Genomic DNA, 14,522 nt, shown 5'->3' with positions numbered 1-14,522 from the left:
TTCTGAATGTCAGTGTTGCTTGTGGGTGGCTTTGATGTAGAACTGAGTAAGGAAACTTCACAGACAACAGATTTACAGTAGCAGACATTAAACCGTTACAAAGTTTTAGATTTCCTGTTGTCAAGTCTAAGTTTATCAGTTTATACACATGTTATTTATACACAGTGTTGGGGAGTAACGGAATACATGTACCGCCGTTACGTATTTAAAATACAAAATATGAGTAACTGTATTCCGTTACAGTTACCGTTTAAAAAGGTGGTATTCAGAATACAGTTACTTTGTTGAAATAAATGGATTACACTGCGGTACTTTCCTGTTTCATTTTGTCGCGGGTCAGGACTGCTTGGGTTTTGTTTGACAGCTACGTTCTGTTGTTCCAGGCGGCAGCGTTACGGTTGCCATGGTTACAGGGCGACGCTCTCTCTCCCTCTCTGCGACTGTGTGTTTCCTGGGTGAGAGAGCGCCTTTTCGTTGTTGTTGTTGTTGTTGTTGTTGTGCTAAGCTAACAGGCAGAATGCTACAAGCATAGCTCTAAAGAATGTAGCATCATGGGCAGTGTAGTCCGTGCTGCAGGGAGAATGGACTGCCATACACGTTATGGGTCTGTGAGCGCGAGGAGGGAGAAAAAGGGGAGTGGAAAGGTTGGAGTTGTCATCGAGGAAAAACGGGAGCTGGAAGCATGTAAATATAATAATAACCACTTCAGCCAAGAAGAGTGCCTGACGAGCCCAGTTGTAAGTAAGCTATTAAGACTCGACTGTACACCGTGTTCGTGTTTTCCTCCGAAAACAATAAGTTCCGTTGGAGCAGTCTTTCAACGCCTCTCTCTGTCTCTCGCAAGAAAAGTTGACTCACACATTTATTTGTGACAGAAGCAGTTTAATTTACAGACTACTTTTGCATATTACCATACACGGCTGCTTCGGTGCCACTTGATCAACAGGTGTCCCTACTAACAACTCTGCAGCCCCAATACTTCCATAGAGATTCTGTTCATGCATTGTTCATTTTAACTGCCAGGCAAAGTCTACGTTATCTTTATCAACACCAGAAAAAATGAAAAAAAAAAAAAAACACGAATACTTCACATAGACAGATATATTACATATCTTTTATGCAGCTGTTTCTTTAAAGGTTGGCTACTTCACTTGAGTCAACCCAACTCATTCAGTGTGGCACAAATTAAAGCAAAAACTACCAACAAGGGTCTATCACCACATTATCATATATTACAATTAACATTTTATAATCGCTTCCCAAAATAAACATCAGTCCAAAAGGCAGCGGGTGGCAGTTGAGAGGTAAGAGTGTAAAAATGTAAAGCAGGAACGCCAAAGGGTTATAAATATACCAAATAATTCAAAGCTAAATATTTACTTTCATGTTTGAAGTCGTAGCTGAGTGAATAAAACCCTGCTTACATTCTTTCAGTCAGAGGAAAGCACTCATTTACGAGCAGGACTCAAGGTTACTTACATACATTACATATATGTTCTGTTCTTTTTTCAATCTTTATTTCCTGTTGCTAAAAAAACATATATATACATAGGTTACATTCATTTAGTCAACTGAGAAGGACAGCTTTGACATTTCATTACCATCAATCTGATCTACTTGTTCTCACACTTAAACATCTCTAAAACTGTTTCAACAACTTGATACAAGATCACCATCTTAAAAATACTACTATTGTCAGGGTTAACCCTACAATCACTACAATCACTAGTAGAACTTGCATGTTTCTAAATTTTTGCAGCCATTATACATTCAGTCCACCTCCCTGCCTGCTTGCTCACATATCTCGCTTTCTAAGCCAAATTAGCTTATTCATCCAGAACAACCTCAAACGTCTCTATTACTTCCTCCTGTGCCTGTCCCTCCACCCCACTTCCTTCATCTTCCTCGCCATCCGTTTTTATCTGCGCCACTCCCAGTCGGTACAGAGAATCCCTGATCACGACCTCTCCAGGCTGGCAGGCCTTTACAACTTGACTGATCTGCTGGCTCACGATGTCTCTGCTGGTGAGAAAATCCACCAGACGGTTGTACAGGTAATAATAAGCAGTGTTGTTGAAAACAATAGGTTGTTTCAGCGCACAGCTCACAGAAGGAACGCTAGAAGAACTTTCTGTGGAGTCACTCTTCAGTGTATCTGACTGTTCTTTATCCGGAGCACTCTTGTCATCTTCCTCGCCCTTCTCCATCTCTATCTCAGCTACCAGGCTAACATAGGGCTCGAGGTCTTTGCAGACGACCATAGAATGATGTTCTGGAGCAGCAGGCTTCTGGGTTTCCTGTGGAGGATGAACCAGCCAGCAGGAAGAGGACTTGGTGATGGGGTGGACCTGCTGGTTCTCTGCTCCGGAGGACAGGTCAGCACTGTACAGCTGGTCCTGGAGCTCCGGACATGACACGAGCTAAAGAAGACAAAGGACAGTTTGTCTGAGGAAGGCACCACACAGAGTGTTTACCTCGTAACTTTTGAATGCAAACTACTATAATAACAGCTTATTTCAATCACACTAAACACTGGAATCACACACCACTGGTTTTTCAAAAGGGTCAGAGAAGCAGCCTTGATTTCTGCCCCACATTTGTTTCGCCAGCTGTGGGTACTGCAGGTCAGTGCAAAGGGCCACCTGACGAGCACTGTCACAAACATAGACTGGAGGCCAGTAGCGAGATGACAGCAGCAGATCAACATGGTCACGAGCCGTCTCTCCTTTCACCAAGTACTTAGACGCGCACATGACCTGGGCACAGGCATCACAGAGAAAACAATTATACTTTTTAAAGTGTGTAAAATCACTTTTGTTTGTTACTTCTTTAAAATACTTTGGTGTGTTTGCGCCAAATGACACTTGCAGATGGATGCATGTGATACAAGTTGATCCATTTAATTCATTTGTTTTGACACATCTGGATAACATCTGGCTGCTGTTTTTACCTTGTGGGGGCAGACTTTGGACAGCTTGCCAGCAGTGAGGTGTGCAGGGGGTTGTGTGGCAGTGGAGAGGCCGCTATGAACGACTGCGTATAAGGAGATCAGAGAGGCCAGCAGCTCATTCTAATTCATTCAAATGGAGACAGAAAGCAGGGTTTTATTATTACAAACTCTCACACAAATATGAGAAAATGAACGAATTAACAAAGCAAATTAATGATCAAGAAAACAGATTTTTGAAGATTTTGCTTCATAAGTAGTAAATTTAGTTCCAGTTCCAGTTATTTAGTAGGAAAAAAGTAACACACACACACACACACACGTACCTTAGTGGAACCTGGGGCGATGTTTGCCCCACAGCAGTCCAGGACTTTTCTCAACTCGTCCTCAGTGTGATCTTCAATCTTGTCGAGTCTCAGCTGACTGTCGTGAATGAGGCGTACCAAAACTGATGGATCTCCTGAAGCACATGATGAACAATGCTGTCTTAAAAAATGGCTACATCCCTACTCCATCATCTTAAAGCAAGTTAACATATATTTCAGATCCACACTACTCCAACTTTTGCAAATGCTGCCTTCAGTTTTCATTAGAAATCTGTAGGTCTGTATTCAAGTCTGGCGAGACAAAACTGAGACTTTCCGAAATGATGATGCAGACAACCTTGATTTCTTCTCAGTCATATACAGTCACTAGTAACATTATTAGATACATTTTCCTAGTACTGGGTTGCACTTTATTGTCCAAATGGTGACAGATACAACAAAGTGCTGGAAACATTCCTCAGGGATTTTAGTCCATACTGACATGAATGATGTGACTCTCTGGTTCAACCACATCCCAGAGGTGCTCTATCACAACGAGATTTTTTACTGCTAAGGCCATTTGAGTGCAGTGAACTCACTGTCATGTTCAATAAAGATGTTTAAGATGATTTGAGCTTTGTGACATGGTGTATTATACATTAGAAGATGGGTACACTGGATGGATCCATGCTTCCATGTTGTTTATGCCAGATTCTCACCCTAAAATCTAAACGTGGCAGCAAAAGTCCAGACTCCTCAGACCAGTCTTCTGTGGTCTTATTGTAGCCTTGGTTTCCTGTTGTTAACTAACAGGCGTGAAAACCATGTGCTCTCCTACTAAAGTGGCCCATCTGCTCACATTCACTCCTGCATTCACACCTATGGGCAATTTGGATTAACCAATTAACCTATCCCCACTAACTGCATGTCTTTGGACTGTGGGAGGAAGCCGGAGTACCCGGAGGGAACCCACGCAAACACGGGGAGAACCTGCAAACTTCACACAGAAAGACCCCAGCCTGATGGTGGAATTGAACAGCACCTTCTTGCTGTGCGGCAAGATGCTGATGATGATGATGGATTTTTCCTCTTCTTCAAATTATTCTCTGTAAACCATCTCTGTGAGATGCTGTTGTTTAGGAAAATTCCAGTACATTAGCAGTTTGCAAATTACCACCCCACGTGGCAACAATGCCCCAGTCAAAGTCATTTAAATCATAATTCTAATGATGTGTTTGATCTTCAGCAGGTTGTCTTGGCCACGTCTACATGCTTAAATGCATCGAGTTGCTGTCAGATGATTGGTTTACACATGTATTAATGACCTGTTGAACCAGTATATCTAATAAAGTGGCCAGTGAGGGTATATTAAGCTCAAATATTATGGCTAGGCTACCTGTGAGATTTCATAGTTTTGCTTTTTCATTGCAATGACTTCTTCTAGCAGTGGATACCGATCTAATATCCGTTACTAAATCACCATATTGGTGCAACAATCCCCTAATCTATGTTCTCCCGCCGCTCCTGTGGTTCTGTAACATTTCCATGTTATCGGCAGTCCGAGTAAAGAAATCCTTGATCTCACTTTTAGTATGTTTTTAATCCTCCGTTTCCTGTTTACAGCATCTTACGCACATACAGTGCACATGAATGGTCATGTGAGATGTGTTTACTACAAAACTGTTTTTTTTAAACACTATTACGCATTTATGTTCTTTTAGCCTTAAAAATCTCCATTATATTTGCTTGAATATAGTACTTATTGCACTAGAATTTAATCACTGGAACATCGGACACCCCTTAATAAAAATGATTTATGCATGTGGAGATTAAAATCAGCAGTAATTTACAGGAAGAACATACCCGAGGACTGCTCAGGGTGTGGCAAGACCTTGTCCTTTTCTGTGTTGATAACAGTGGGGCTCCTCATCAAAGGTGGAATGAAGGGAGCAATTATGGAAGCATCTACCCGTGTGATAGGGATGTCTGTGGGGAAAGCTGCTTGCTCAATAGCCTCACTCTCCATGGTCAGCCAGAAGTCATCCACATGTACCTCATCTGACACTGAAAACTCAGGCCAGGTAAACTGCAGAAAGGTCACAAGAGGACACAACAAAAGAGCACACAGTCAAACACATATCTAAACAAAGCAGCCATTGCCAAAACAAAAGTTATGTGGCATTAATTACAGTTGTTATCACCAAACTCTCACTTCTACATTCTTGAGCTCCAGGACATTGTTTGTGTGTCTCTGTGCAATTTCTATCTTTGGAGCAACGCCGCAAATGCCACAGATCATATCGTTGTAATCTCGGATGGTGAGGCACTCAAAGGCCCAGTAGCCACTCAGGAGAAGCTCTTGAATTTGAGATGATTCATCTGGATTAAGAGAATGGACTGGGGGCCAAAACCAAAGGAGAAAACAGACTGTCAAAGCCATTTTTAAAAATGTAGACCCTTACAAAGTAGAAGCAATAAATGCTGAGTGTAATAGAGGATTTTACCAGGATGACTGGGGACGTGGTCCACTATAGTCTTGGCTGCCTGATAGGGTGACTGGCCTAGTTTGATGCTGGCCCTGATCTTCAGAAAGAGGTCAATGCTCACCAGCAGTCTGTTCCCAATGTTGAACAGACCTGTTAGAATAAAGAAAGATTCATCCACTCGACGCCAGAGAATATGGCTACAGGCTAAACCACACCTTATAAAAAAGCTTCCTCAGTAAGAGCTGTTTATATCCACTCAATGCTTTTGGTATGAATACACAAGGAAAATATTGTTTCTCCATGGTCAGCCAAAAGTCATCAACATCATCAACAACCCCATCTGATACTTTGACCATATTGAGGCAGGTTGAAACGTTAACCTGTCCTTATATTATTAAAGGTTAGTATGGAGTTGAAAGACGATGACAACAGTTTTTGAAAATACTGATAGATTTGCATTCACTGGAGTCTTATATGCTAGGCTTTTAACCAATCAGTGAAATAATTACTGCAACTGGTAAATGCAACATTTTACTGCAGAAGCTGACCTTTAAGGGCACTTTTTGAAGAAGAGCTATCCCAGGGCAGGTACTGATGGAGTTAACATTTGAACAAGCACCAATTTATTTTTTGAAAAAGGAGCGACTGATGAGTAGCAAGGCTAAAAGTAGTGGACTGCTGTCTTTTCTAACATTTTAAGCAAACAGAATTGCAGCACCCTTCTTAGTTTTACTGTTTTGGTCTCACAGAGCCACCGTTACTCATAATAGCATTGCTGTTTTGGTAACACTGGAATTTCCATCACGACTGAAGACTTTGCCAACTTCTTTTCTGTCCAGTGGATCACAGAAGCACAGTGTACTAAAAACTGGATAAGTCAAATTGGGAGCATGGGCCTATAAATGTACAGATGTTGTCAGAAGTTTACATACAGCATAAATGTCGTGGTATTTTGGGGTATTGTTGATTTTTTAGCTGTTTTTCAGGGTGTAATGATTGTGAAGCATACATCTTTAACAACTTTAGAAAACAAGAACTGGTGCATAGGATTGAATTTATTTTAAATTTTCTCTAATCCACATAGAGTCAAAGGTTTTATGCATTTTAAGCATAAGGTTAGTTCATTCATTTTTAAAAACGTTTAAGCTGGGGCTTTAGGAAGACCATTCCAGAAGTCTAATGTCAGCTTGTTTTATCCTTTCAAAACCAGTTTTGATGTTGTTTGGGATCACCAGCGAGAATTTAATAGGCTTTGGCCTCATCACGTTAAAAAACACAGTAGAACCTCAGCACCACTTATTGAAAGATTTAGATGAGTCTGTGTATGTTTTTGACCCTGTCTGGATTAGAGAAAATCCAGAATAAATTCAGAACCAATACTTCTTTGAAAAAGAACAGTTCAAATAAATAATTAAAATTACCATGGCATTCATGCCTATGATAACTGAATGTAAATTTCTGGTCATTACTACATATGTGCCAGCTTGTGCCTACTGAGAGCTTCTGCAGACAAAAGGTAGCCAGTCTCCTGAAGAATCTTTATTTAATTAAAACAAATCCCATAATTATATGTGCAATATACCTTCAATTGGCTCTGCTTACCTGGATGAAGGTCAGTGAAGCTGTGCAGGGCCAGACACTGAACATTGAGACAAACCTTGAGCTGCAGAGAGACTGTCTGCATTAGAGTTTCAGTGAGCAGCCAGCAGTTCTCCTGTCCTGCAACAGTGCTAAAATGTACAGATACAGATAATGTAAGATACCAGATATTACAATAATTTTAGCATTTTTCAAAACACAGAGTTACAAAGTGCTTAACAGTTTGAATAAAAGCCACAGAGTGATGATAACCACACAGAAACAAAATCAACCATATACGGTCAGACACTCATTCCAACATACAAGCAAATAGTTGCAAATTACGGTCAAAGTCAAGGGGGAAAATATTAAGGGAAAGCTAACCTATAAAAATGACTTTTCAGCAGTTAAAACCAGTAACAGTGAAGTTGACCTGATGAGTGTGGAAGGCTAATCCACAGTTTAGGTGCAACAACCTCAAATGCACAATCACCTCTATTTTTAAAACCCTGGTTTAAGGATCGGAGAGGCCGGCTGCAGTGACGAGGTTTCAGAAGCTCTGCTATTTAAGCAGAGGTCAGAATTTTAAAGTGGATTCTCAAATTCACTGAAAGCCAGTGAAGGAATCAGAGAATAGGTGTAATATGTGACTGCTGACTAGTTTTTGTAAGCAGCCTTGCTGCTGTCCTGCTGTAACTGGGGGTTAGATATGGAGGACTGGGAGACACACGTGAAAAGTGAACTACAATAATCAAGGTGGGAGAATACTAAAGATATTAAAACTAATCTTGTCATGCATCTTCTTACCTCTGATCACCTTTGAAGAGAGGGTAGTTACACAGGCCACAGTGAGTAGCTGCTGACTCGTAGTACTGAGGCCACCTAGACTGAAGCATGGTCTCTGCCTCGGCGCTGTTTTCCTGCTCCTGATCAGCCACTTGAACAAAGACAACCTGGAAAGTGTTGAGCTCCTGGATGAGGGTTAATGTTTCCTGATGCTCAGTCTCATTCTCAGGAATCTGCAAAGAGCTGCGCAGCAGCTGCACCGTATTTTGACGCTGGATGTCTTTTTGGGCAGGACTAAGGGGATTGTATGGACACAGCAGAGTCTCAGACTGAAAAGGGGAAATTAAGAAATCAATGGAGACAAATGGATCCGTATTGAAAAATACAAAAATGTTGTTTTTAAAGTAAAAGTAAAGCATTTAATACATTTGTGTTCAGAAGTTGCTAAAGGTTTCTGCAATAATTATAGTGAAGACAAGTAAACGAAAGTGTTACAGCTGTAACAGCACCTTACAGCACCTGCACTTTGGAGAAAAATTGGAGGAAGGAAGGTTTTGTGTACCTTTGTTGCCTTGGCATTCTTCTGGGTCAGCTCGCAGCCACATTTCGGGCACACTGCAGGTTTGTGCCTGTTCTTATAAATATAGTCGCAAGATGGGTTCTTACACCGACCCCTGCCTCGTGCTGTGGACAGTCCCAAATCCTTAAAGAATAAAGAAGTAAATTACCTAAATATCAACAAACAAGCAATATAGAGGGACAAAAGTACAGGTTTGTACACAATTACAGCAAAATAAACTGCAAAGAAGATACTCACAAAACTGGAAACTGTTTGCTGTTTGAAAGGCACAACTGACAGGATATTCACTCTCCTGTCAGTCAGAGAAGACGTGGGCTGGCCTCTGTCAGCTGCGCCCGGAAAATCCTATGCAAATGCATGCAGACAGTTAGAAAGAAGAATTAACTCTGCTGTTTTGCAGTTCTGTGTGAGGTTTTTCTCTGTGTGTGTAACCATATGTATGTGTTAACCTGGTTAGCTGTGGTCGTTGGGACAGCGTGGCCGAGCTGCTTTAAAGTGCTGGGTTTGAGACCTGAGAAACTCTCTGGTGGCACTGTGGTTAAAAAAGAACCAGATCAACTGAGAGCTAAAACCTCAGAAAATACAGTCACATCGAGACACTTCATGATAAAATTGGTCTGCATGTGTCAAGAACAAGTACAGAGCAGACATGTAATAAAACCAGACAGAAGCCACAAATGTGGAAATTGCACAGAATGAAGAATAATTAGAAATACAGTCAAATGATCATTACCATTCGGTGAATTATTGTTGTGTGAATACTGACATTTCTCTTTGTCAGGTGGAACAGTTATGATCTGAAACACAGCACGACCTAAAACACAAACACATATGTTGACGCTGTAAGAGCCCAATTAAGCACATGCACCAAAACATTACTGCTGGCTCTGTTTCATTTCACCTGTGTTGTAGCAGGCAGGAAGGATGGGCCTCACAGGCCTCTTCTGCACAGTGGTACTGCTCTTTTCCTGGCCTTGGATTGAGGCACTTTTAGGATTGTCTTTCACTTGTCTAGAAATAAAAGAGTAAGTATGTCAAGTCAGATACAGTCTAGTGTCAAAACACAGAGGGCAGCAGGCAGCTGTTTTAACAGCACAAAGAGGAAATGAGTATAATTCAACTTCATCCACATTTTCAAAATGGCCCTTTTTTCCACACATTTTTGGCAGTTCTTGTTATTAAGGAAGGTACAGTAAGTTAAAAGAGAAAAAACAAGATAAGTGTGCATTTTTAAAAATAAACAAATCCACTAATGCACATACAGTGCTGTGAAAAAGCATTGAGCCACCTCAAATTTCTTGACATTTAGTAGGAAAATGACAAATACGGGCATACAGATACAAATCTACAAATACAGGTACATGCCATTGATTTTAGTGCCTTTTTATGCTTCAGTTATTCTGATATTATTGTTACATGGCTTAACAAATATTAAAAAAAATTCAAGTACGAGATTAAAATGAGTTAACGAAAAATGTTGATAGTCCTTCAGAAAGCCCTGAGAATTAATACTCAAAATGACTTTGAACATTAAAAGAAAGTATTGAAGAAAAATGTAATAATCTGCAGAAATGACACGCACCTTGTTTGAGCCGGTTGTTTGGTGCTGCTGCCCTCTTGTGGCAATCCAGCTGAACGAACAGGCTGCTTTCTGGCGCGCCTCACAACTTGTCCTTCTTTGTTGACTCCAGTAGTATTTATTTTGCTGACAGCAGCACCTGCCTTCTGAGTTGTTGGTTGTGTGGTTTGACAGCTTTTATTAGCTTTTTTTTTAGCTTTTTGCCTTGAAGCAGCTTGCTTCTCGTGTGACTTTTTTGCCTATTAAGAAAATGGCAGCCAAAACTAACTGATTAGAATCACAAGTAAATAGTGAATATTTTTTTCTTAGGTTTCATTAACACTTACAGCGGGTATCCATTTACCACCCAAGTGGCTCCCACACTCGGGGCATGTTGGTGGCTTGTGGCGGGTAACGTAGACAAATGAACAGCCAGGATTCAGACACCTCCCTCGACCTCTCCGAGTGTATGTCTTCACAGACTGATGAGAAGAAGAAAATATGTAACTTCAGGTCTTTCAAGTCCTAAAAATTAAATGTGTACTCTTCCAGATACAAGATTTTTCTTTATTTGACTAATATGCATGCTTACCATTTTATATGAAGGTTTGACACTTTGCTCTATGCTTGCTCTAACAGGGACCATCACCACCGGGCCCACAGAGCTCACAGTTGCCAAAGACTTGGGCTCCAGTAGGTTCTAGGGTAAGGCAAGAAGTAAGCAAAATACATGTGCTGTTATTAAAATTAGGTGATTATATAAGTTAATGAATATCAGTCTACAACCTGGCAGAAGATGGAGGACATTTAGGTTGTACCTGGGTGGGTATGATGGCCACCACCTGTGTGGTTTCCCCCTGTGTTTGCTGTACCATCGATGCACTGTAACTACTACTGCCAGCTTTTGCCTCATTTCCTTTCAGTATGACCCGATTTGCCATACAGTCACCAGAGCTCTGTGAGACACTGGAGTCTCCAGAAGCTGTTGCTTTCGGTGAGACAGAGGAGGAGGAAGAGGTGGGTGGAATTCCTTGGAGGGCAGGTGACACTACTGCTGTTTCCCCTGTTATTTCATCAACAACAATGGGGTGTTCAGAGAGTTCAACCTTACCAGCCAACCCTAAAGGTGTCAACCGGGGTTCCTGAATAAGGGAGACTGAGGGCAAGCCATTTTCAGGTGGATTCTCCGTAGACTCAATGCTGAGCTCTGATTGAGAGCTTCCCGGCTGGAGACTTGAAGAGCAGCCTTTGGACAATACAAAGTAACTGGTTCTTGGTAGGATTTTGCGGAAGCCTGGCAGATCTTTGGAGAGACTAACAGATGACTGAGGAAAAAGCACAATCGAGACATTTTTTTATGGCCAAAAGAATTCATGATAAAGGAAATAAATGAATCTCACTGGAGGAAGGGCTTTTTAATCAGCTGTCTACCAGTGGCAATGTTTTTAAAAAGACAGGTTGACTTTGTGGAATAATGATTAATTTACTACTAGAGTGTCTACTAGTACAGTATTTAAGATAAGATAAGATAAGATAAGATAGAACTTTATTAATCCCTCGGGTGGGTTCCTCTGGGAAATTCGACTTCCAAAAAAAGCACAGCAACGACCGAAGTTACAGTTACAGAACTGTTATATATATATATATACACACACACACACACACACATATATAAATACAGAGACAAATATAAATAAAATATACAAAGGGGATAAATAGAATAAATAGGAATAACATCATTTATTTATTATAATAAAAATACTTTTTACTGTTAAGTTTTTACTGAACTTTTTAACTCAGATGAGGGAAAATCTGGATGTTTTGTTCAGAAAACAGGAGTAATTTAAAATCTGAATCAGTTACCATAGTAACAAATTCTGACTCTTCACGTCCAGCTAAACACGGTTACATGGTTTCTTTTGTTGATTCATAGCTGATATTTCAAAGAAGATATCCATCCATCCATCCATTGGCTTCCGCTTATCCTTTTCAGGGTCGCAGGGGGAGCTGGAGCCTATCCCAGCTGTCATAGGGCGAGAGGCAGGGTACACCCTGGACAGGTCGCCAGTCTGTCGCAGGGCTAACACACAAGGACAGACAACCATTCACACTCACATTCACAAGCTGTTATCCTTGTAAGAGAAAGAGATCTAGCATATCTGTGGACATGCTAGATTTATTCTCAGATCTTCACTGAAAATGTTAACATCACTCACTGTTTAGAAGTTATAAAAAGTGATTGTTTTTCATGATGTGATTGGCTGCAGTGATGGGGCCCTCCTATTATATTTATAAAATCATATTCTACGATCATAGTAAGTCGTCCCTTGGAAATGACTTGTATACTTCAAAGGATGACTGCATGTTCACATATAGCAAAAGTAAGGTTATGTACCTGCGTTTATGAAGGCTGCAGACATTTTTCAACGTTCTGACACTATTGTTCACTATGTAGGAATATATACATATTTTGAAAGATAGTCAAATACTATTGAGGAAGGTCTTAAATGTAAATTAAATCTTTTTTCCCATATATTGAACTAAGTATTTTTCTAATTTATTTGTAACAGACTCATATTGCCAGGTGAAAGTGCGCCAGTTTTGAATTCTAGCATAAGTGTTTAAGAAGGTTTAATCTACAGATTAATGGATTTAAATAATATGGTCTTCTCAGCTAATCCGATACGCTGGTTTGTTTACATTTAATAAAAAAAAGTTGAGACTGCAGCTTACTGTATCTATGCCCTCCTTCTCCAACTTGGCTTTTTCCAGGTAGTAGCTTTTCTCAGCTACGCTGAGTCGTTTCCAGCTCTCACTGATACGCTTGTTGATCTCAGACTGTGGCATATTAGAGACTCCGAGTTGCATAATCTGGTGAACATCAAAGTAGTATAGCAGATAGGCAGACCTAAGGCAGACAACACATTCCAAGTCTACAATTAGAACATGACATTTTTAAGACATTTTTAATGCCTTTGAAGCTCAGCCAGTGATGAGAGAAGGGTTGAAAACCATTTTATTCATGTTACCTAGGCTTCTTAGGTTTCTCCACACTGTCATCTTGAGGTTTGCTCTTCCTCTTTTTAAAGGATGTCACCTCCATTTGGCTGTAGGCACTCTCCACCTCTTCTGTCACTTTAACAACCTCAAAAAGCTCCACTTTGTCCATGTTTCCAAAGATCTAGGACAAAAATGACACACAGCAGGGGATCCATGTTTGAACTGTCAAGAAGATGGAATTTATTGCAGGGGTGTTGTGTCAAAGCGTACCCATCTCCACTTCACTTCAAAAAGGGAAGCACCAAAAATAGAAGCATTTAGGCTTTATTTAACCAAGTAAAAGTCTCAGGGAGAATAAAGATCTCTTATTCGGCAGTTAACTTGCCAAGAGAGCAGTAAAATAGTTGTAAATAAAAACACAAACGATAAGAACAGACAAAAACACACATTAGACGAGTGAATACAATATCTCGTTCGCATGCAGTAAATTCTAAAGCTCAAATTGGAAACAACTTGCAAATTTGTTTTTATGAAATTCCATGTTTGCACATCTTAGCTATTTTATGCCTAATAACACAATAACATGCAACTAAGGCACAAATCATTAGCGGGCACAATGTTTGAACAGTATGACAAGGGTGATTTTACATAGTAACTGCAGTGCTGTTGACATAAAGTTTATTTCACCTCCTTTCCTCGGGTGATGAGAGGCAAGCAGAGGTGCTCATAAAGGCTATAACTAATGAAAAATAATACTAATAAAAGTACTGGAGTGTGACTAAAGGTTATTATTTGAATATATCGCTGCAAAAATGCCATGCACTTTTATCCACATTGCTCAGGGAGAGAGATACTAAACCAAACAAACATGTAAAAACCACCGCTCCTTCCTCGTTTTAAAGGTAGGTTTAATGGCGTGTGTTAATACTGCCCGCACGGTCAGTCAGTTATCCAATGAAATGCCTTCTTATTGAAGTCTTACCTACGACGGCCCAAGGTACTACAAACTACTCTGAACAACGTTTAGAAGTCGCCGAAAATGTCCATGCATTGTGTTATTATGCTAAGTAATGCTACGTGTTGCCTGTTCTTTACATTAGATAAAGAATTTCACGACGCTAGTAAAGGTGTAAAGTAGCCTCGTTGCTAGTCGTCTCATGAAAAAAGATGGCGGTTTGTTGCCATTGTCATTAACCAATCACATTCCAGAATGTATACATTAAACCAATCACGTAAGACGTTTTTGCCACGTGAAAGTGCAGTGTGCGTCCTACGGAGTAGT

The 14,522-nt window shown here is 40.4% G+C and overlaps 1 protein-coding gene across 6 annotated transcripts; it reads right to left on the bottom strand.

Annotated features, from left to right (window-relative positions):
* Positions 1-861: 861 nt before the first annotated feature.
* On the bottom strand, positions 862-14,445 carry hmgxb3 (HMG box domain containing 3). Of its 6 annotated transcripts, none has more exons than XM_026192447.1 (22): positions 14,223-14,445; positions 13,511-13,620; positions 13,270-13,421; positions 12,974-13,148; positions 11,059-11,565; positions 10,833-10,940; positions 10,588-10,722; positions 10,265-10,500; positions 9,584-9,693; positions 9,416-9,496; positions 9,132-9,214; positions 8,920-9,027; positions 8,665-8,805; positions 8,124-8,431; positions 7,341-7,468; positions 5,757-5,888; positions 5,465-5,649; positions 5,116-5,338; positions 3,274-3,407; positions 2,951-3,070; positions 2,547-2,756; positions 862-2,420 (listed from the first exon to the last, which is right to left on the bottom strand). In XM_026192447.1, the coding sequence occupies exons 3-22, from the start codon at positions 13,407-13,409 to the stop codon at positions 1,827-1,829; spliced, it is 3,858 nt and encodes a 1,285-aa protein (XP_026048232.1). In that variant the 5' UTR covers positions 13,410-13,421; positions 13,511-13,620; positions 14,223-14,445; the 3' UTR covers positions 862-1,826. The 6 variants fall into 6 exon arrangements, with proteins under 6 accessions (XP_026048232.1, XP_026048240.1, XP_026048212.1 ...); XM_026192455.1 differs by having other exon boundaries at positions 13,511-13,524; XM_026192427.1 differs by lacking the exons at positions 13,511-13,620; positions 14,223-14,445 and adding an exon at positions 13,928-14,216 and having other exon boundaries at positions 11,059-11,228; positions 11,352-11,565.
* Between the last annotated feature and the right edge of the window lie 77 nt (positions 14,446-14,522).

This window comes from Astatotilapia calliptera, chromosome 2 (genome assembly GCF_900246225.1).
Source record: "Astatotilapia calliptera chromosome 2, fAstCal1.2, whole genome shotgun sequence".
In the NCBI taxonomy this organism is placed as follows: Eukaryota; Metazoa; Chordata; class Actinopteri; order Cichliformes; family Cichlidae; genus Astatotilapia; species Astatotilapia calliptera.
This window is presented reverse-complemented; position numbering and strand designations above follow the sequence as displayed.